This window comes from Merops nubicus, unplaced genomic scaffold, assembly GCF_000691845.1.
Source record: "Merops nubicus isolate BGI_N331 unplaced genomic scaffold, ASM69184v1 scaffold35773, whole genome shotgun sequence".
In the NCBI taxonomy this organism is placed as follows: Eukaryota; Metazoa; Chordata; class Aves; order Coraciiformes; family Meropidae; genus Merops; species Merops nubicus.
The window spans coordinates 99-6,362 of record NW_008598853.1 but is presented as its reverse complement, the minus strand read 5'-3'; the positions used below and the strand labels follow the sequence as shown (position 1 = coordinate 6,362).

The following is a 6,264-nucleotide window of genomic DNA, read 5'->3' as shown; positions in this document are numbered from 1 at the left end:
TGCTGAGGACAGTGATTCTAGAACTTAGGCAAGAGTGACCTGAGCAGCTGCTGTGAGGTTATCACACACAACACAAACCAGGACTGTGGGTTGCAGATGGTCTGATAGAAGAGCAGGTCTCACAGCCCTTGCTAATGCCACGCTATCTCCCTGGGAATATCATGTTTCAGCAATACCTCTTACCATGATGTGTAACCTAGGTCACTATAGCAACTGTACTAGAAACTGCACTCCATCTGAGCTGGGCACTTACTGCTACGGTTTCCCTTAGGTTAGCAAGAGAATCAACTTATATTTGAAGCAAAATACTGTATTACAATCTAGCTTTGGAAAGAAGAATGTTTTCCAGTTTCAGTCTGAGCCATATTTTATTTATTGTCGTTATTTATTTTCATTCATATCCGAGGTGAAACAGCTTACCTGCAATTTTGACTGTGCACAAAGGTAAACGTGAAGAACATCAGCTGAACTACGTATTCGAACTGAAGCTCTTTCTGGCTCAAAGTCTGGATTAATTAAATCAGTGAAAGGTTCATTTGTGACATCATTTCCCAGTAATGAGTAATAAAAGAAAAACTCAGGGTGTCGTTCAGGAAGCTTCATAGTACTAGGAACTAACTAAAAAAAGATGCAGGAGAAAAGAATGTTACCTCTATTATTAATGTACAGTTACAGTAAAACTTAAGCATTACCTTGGAAATTAATGAGCTTAAAGTAATCTCAGACTACTGAGCAGCTGACCTAAATCCTATCTCACACTACACATAAAATAAAAAGCCACCTTATATTAGTATTCAAACTGGATTTTTTTAAAAAAATAATCTTAATTTACAAGTGCACCAATAGCTTGCAAAATGACCTATTTTGAATTATCTTGTAAGATTTATCAGCACCAAAGGCTGGAACTGATGTCATATATTCAATAATGTCAAACGCTGCACAAATATTCAGAAATAAGCAGTATCACCACAAAATATTTGTAGTGTGAAGAGACAATGCAGATTAGAGACCGAGTTATTACATAACTTATGTGACTGAATAAAAGACTGGAACAACCAGAAACATCTACTTCATCCTGTAGTCACTTCAACCGTGAGTTCAATGCTTAAAAAGGCACAAGCTACTCCGGAGTGATCACAGTAAGTTTCCTTCACAAGGCCCTGTAATTCTGACAGGGAAAATTATTTTCTCCAAAAAAAGATTACAAGACTGAGGAGAGTTTATCATACATTATGAGTTATAGAGCAATTAAAAATCAGTGTCGTGACTTTCATGGTAACTTGGGCACACCTATATTTTTGGTAATGTGTATCAGTGTGGTACAGTACAGCATAAACACAGCAGCTGAGGTCTAAAGCTGAAATAACTGTACGAGCATGGCACTTAGAGCTAGTAAGTCCTTCCCTTAAGCAACATACAAACTCTTCTGTTCCATACATCTTACAGATCTAAAAGGCATTTCATTTGAACTTCAGCACATAGACACGACATTGAAGACTGATATTATAATATAAAAATTATGTGTATGGGTAATACAAGTGAATCCATTTGACAGAAGTGCATTATTTAAAGTCAATGCAATTTCAGTGCTCCAGAACTCTGATCTTTCATCTGTAATTTGACATGTAAGCGCTACACCAAGTTTCACACTTCAAATTAATGCATATTAATCCAATATGGTACAAGGCTATTTATTACAAGAAACTTAACAAGATAATAAAAAATCCCAACCAGAAAATGCAGGTGAGGGGAAAACCACAAATAGAAGATAGCAGTTCTTAAAAACTACTCATAACAAGGAAACAAACCTGTTCCAACTGTGTGGCAAATGCAATGGTTACAGACAAGACAAAGTAGTCTCTACAGTACTCTGCTGGTCCAATTTGATGATAGCCCTCATCTTCATTCAAGACTGGCACAAGAGTTTTAGGGTCTAGTCTAGAAAGAAGGGCAGAAGCTAAGAGGGAAGAAAAAGATTAATGTGACCTTACTAATTGCTGCAGGAATCTTACACATAATTGTAATTTTATCTTTATTACAACTAGGAAAAGAAAAATTACACATAAAGATTTTATGCTTGGTTCCAAAGTACTTCAACACAAAGAAGTCCCCCAATACAGATACGCAGAGCTACAAAATGTTCTGAAATTTCTATTCAGTGGGCACAGATGTTACTTTGAACACTACACTAGACAGAATGCTAGTGCATATTTTTATTTAATGTTACAGTGAGTAACATAGTGACCGGAACCTTATTTCTTTCTGTTGCTGTCTATCATGATGTTTCTTTATTTCACTCATTAAAGGAGATGCAAGACAGAGACAGTAACTGCTTATGACAACCTGTTCAGTTACTGAAAGAAGAATGATGTCTCATCCCACTAGACCTTTGAAACGTTCCATTTAAAGATTTTTTTCATGTGAAGTTTTCAGTGCATAACACACTGTCAGTATTCTGGTTTACTGGTTCCTGTTCTGCAGTGCCAGTATCCAACAGATTGCAAAGCATCTCAGGTTACACAGAATAGTAATACTTAGCACTTTTTGCTGTGAACCGAGCTGCTCCATTTAAAATACTGGAAACTTTAGACCACTTAGGTCAGTAAAATGAAAAAAAAAAAAGAAAATGAAACAGAAGTGTATGAATCCTAAAAGGAAAGCATCCTCTCTATCTGACTAAACTAGAACCGTGTAGTCTAGCTTTGCCATTCTCAATGCTTGGAACATTAAGCCTGTGAAAATCTGCGTTTGTGTTCCTCCACTACCCAAGTATGGTATTCACTAATCCCAGATTGACAGAAGGGAAAAGCTGGCAAACTTATTTGCAGCGATTATTCCCCAGAAGGCATGAACTGGAAGACAGTGACGGGAATAAGCAGAAGGGATATTTTGTGTCCTCCGCAAGCATCATGAAACGTAGAAGAGCTTGTGGGCAGGAAGACTACAAGGCAAGTGCATATTAACAAATCCTCTGCAGTACTTCCTTGCCTCCTTTACAAATTTCACAGTATGCAAAATTTCCTATGCTTTGTTGTGAGCCTGAAAGGATGGAGTAAGTAAAGGGGTTACACTGGAACTTCAATACTCCCTTAATGTAATGCAGCCAAGTCACTGAAGTCCGAGCCAAAAATGTTGTAAAACATTGCCACTGACCACTTTGTTTTCAGAAAGCCACAGCCACAGGTCATAAGCAGATGATGAATTTAGAGCTAGGAAAAAGTCACCCTCAGAGCAAGGGCATGAGGTATTATTGTAAGATTAAGTAGGAGGAAAGCCACTAGTTGCAACACAGGCTCAGTTTATAGAAATGAAGTAGATAAGCTTTTGGGTGGGCGATGAGAAGGGAGGTAAATCTGTTTGTTTGAAGGGGTCTTTCTTTTTTCCAAAACAAGTTTTTTAACGGTTGGTTTCTCTTAAGCTACTAATTTGCATTACTGAATCCCAGGTAAAAAATGATGACTGCCAATGCACAGTATAAAAAGACAGCTACTAGCATTAACATTGAAGTTGTAGAATGCTTTTGACACATTTCACCGATTACTTCTGAGAGGAAAGTACATGGGAATGCAGAAGTGGAATGAGTTCCAGTAGTTAACTTAAAGTAGACGTTATTACAAGAATATATCAATATGACATAATTTAAGTACTGAACGATTCTGATTACATGAAATTTCCATTAGAAAAGAGATGCATCCTACCCAACAAATGAGATATTTCACCACGTAGTAATTCCAAGGCCAAACTACTGAAGTTGCATTCTGTAAAACAATTCCTCTCTTATTTCTTTCATGCCAGAACTTTCTAAAGCCCTGAAATATGAGTACGATGTTCACAGCAGTAAACTAAGTCCCTGATTTCCTTGATTCCGACTTTAAAGATCAGTTGGTTTGCAACTCTGCCCACCTGAAAGTCACAAAACTACCACAGTAAAGCATTCCTGAAAAGCTATTATCCCAAGGTACATTAATTAGCTGTAAAGGATGTGCATCAGAAATACTATGAAATTACAATTCTCTTGAGACTTAAACCGACACATTTACAAGTGATATGTTTATCTGGCACAACAGCATTTTTAGTTGAAAAGTGAGTCATATTATGTTACTTACCCTTCCCTTCTCTAGGGGGTGCCTCCTTTGCTTTGAAACCATCAACCAGTGGTTTTGAATCAGTCTCCAACACAACACCTACTTGTATCTCAGATTTAAATTTAGTGTACTTGTTACTAAGCAGAGGATACCATTTTGGCGCCTACGTGATTAAAAACAAAAATAAAGCCCAAAAACATTTTACAAAAGTAGTAAAATAAAATAACGTTCTTACAGAGTAGACTTGCTCTAGTGTTTAAACCCCATAACGTACCTGTTTCTTCTCCTGTGCTGCTCTTAAATCAAGTACAACATAGCCTATATTCTCTTTAGCTGAAGATACAGGATCCAATGCAAAACATTGGAGTTTGATAGGTGTACGCTGCAGCCTGAAAGAATAACTCAGTTGAAATCCAAGCTCTCTCTGCAACTAGTTTAACAAAAAGAATTCCTAAGTTTCAAGCATACAAATCCTACAAAATTTGTTACATAACTAGCATTAGTAGGTCACAAACTGAGTTAAAATTCAATGTCTAAAAAATTCATCGCCAAGTAACAGAACAAACAAGTGGTTTAGTTTTGTAAAAGGAGTGTATCGAAGACTCAGTGTCTCAAGTGCTTTTAAAGAGACGTTAGTGACAAATATTCAATCTCATCAACGTACAAGAAATAAGCACTGCACCTCACACAAAGTTGGCATTTCACCTGTAACAGTATCTTAAAAACAGGACTTACGAAAAAGACTTTTGTGCAAAGCACCTAACAATACTTAAAGGTATAAATAAGGTGTCAAGCATAAGGTATATTTAGGCATTTTTCTCAAATTATTTTATTCAAAGACAACATGGCCTTTTTAACTACTTAGAAAATATGGAGATAACATTGTAATCTGTCAGTTAAAACCAAATTACACTTAGGGAAATCTTATTCAGTCTCTCAGCTCTGCAACTGGGCATATTTTAAAAAAATTTATGAAGGCTTATCATGCTTGAACTAATTGTGTGTCACAGTATGCACAAAGCTTAAAACCGGTGTTTGAACCACAGCATTACTAATTTATTGTAAGGTGTTGAGGCTTTTTTCAGTTGTGTAAAAAACGTACCATTTAGAATTTTTAAACATGTTATCTTGCCACATACTACTTTCGTTTGTTATGGCAACATTACGGTAGATCAGTGTACAGCTAAATGTTCCTTAAAAAAAAGTCAGATGACAGTAATGCAAAAATTGTATTTCAGCAGCTGTAAAGACAAGAAAATTAATCTCTATCTCCAAATTACATTTAACTTTATAACGTTACCTGTGCTGGTGAAGTGCTTTCCTATCAAGCTCCCAAGCCAATTCTGTAGCAAATTCTGGCTGATCAGTATGCTCTACAGGATCAGTAGCCAACTGTTCACCATCAAACTTTGCTTCAACTATGACCATGTGCTTGGGTCTTTTGGGAAAATAGCGCCCTGTAAGAGAGTGTAATTGCCACATGCCATCAGTAAAAAATGGAGAGCTCAGACTTATGCTATAAACCAATTATGTCAGAATACATTTCCTGTGTCATCTTGCCTGTGCTTACTGTAATGCTATGCTCTTCCTATTAAAAAAAAAAAGTTTTCCCAGTATGGAGAAGGAAGAAGAGCATCATATGAAACAGATTATTTGTGAAGCTCCCAGAAATAGAAAGACATTAAGTAAAAAAGAAATTAAGAGACTAAGCAACTAGTATGAATTGAGATATCCATGACTGGGAACAGATTGAGTGAACAGGTGAGAGACAGTGACTGCATGTTTTGCCTCCACTGCAGATTTCAACTCTGTCCCACATGAAAGCAGCAAAAACCAAGCTAATGAAAGCAGCAAAAGGTGTTTTTTTCAACTGTTTTTTTTTGTAAAAAAAAAAAAAAAAATCACTACTTTTAATGCCAAGTTTTTATTTCTTTTTCTAAAGATGACTGTAAAAGAACTAGCCAGTATTGTGATTAGCAATTTAAATGACAAAATGAACTGGACATTTCTTTAATTTACATGTATCACAGTGTGGAGAGGGGCTACGTGCATGTCAGAGGATGGCATCTTATTTTAAAGCTACCCTGGCAAACTACATAACGGACAGAGAAATAAGCGGGTTTGCTTGACAAGAGAAAGCATTCAGAAAAAAAAAAAAATAGAAAAAATGTCTCTCTGC

The 6,264-nt window shown here is 36.4% G+C and overlaps 1 protein-coding gene across 1 annotated transcript in view; it reads right to left on the bottom strand.

Annotated features, from left to right (window-relative positions):
* Positions 1-5,537, bottom strand: part of CEP120 (centrosomal protein 120kDa) — a 34,564-nt gene extending 29,027 nt beyond the window's left edge. The window contains exons 1-5 of the mRNA XM_008937203.1: positions 5,386-5,537; positions 4,360-4,474; positions 4,107-4,248; positions 1,809-1,957; positions 421-618 (exon numbers count right to left, since the gene is read on the bottom strand). Coding sequence (XP_008935451.1) covers positions 421-618; positions 1,809-1,957; positions 4,107-4,248; positions 4,360-4,474; positions 5,386-5,513 — 732 coding nt within the window. The 5' untranslated portion in view covers positions 5,514-5,537. The remainder of the gene's footprint in view (positions 1-420; positions 619-1,808; positions 1,958-4,106; positions 4,249-4,359; positions 4,475-5,385) is intronic.
* Positions 5,538-6,264: the final 727 nt, after the last annotated feature.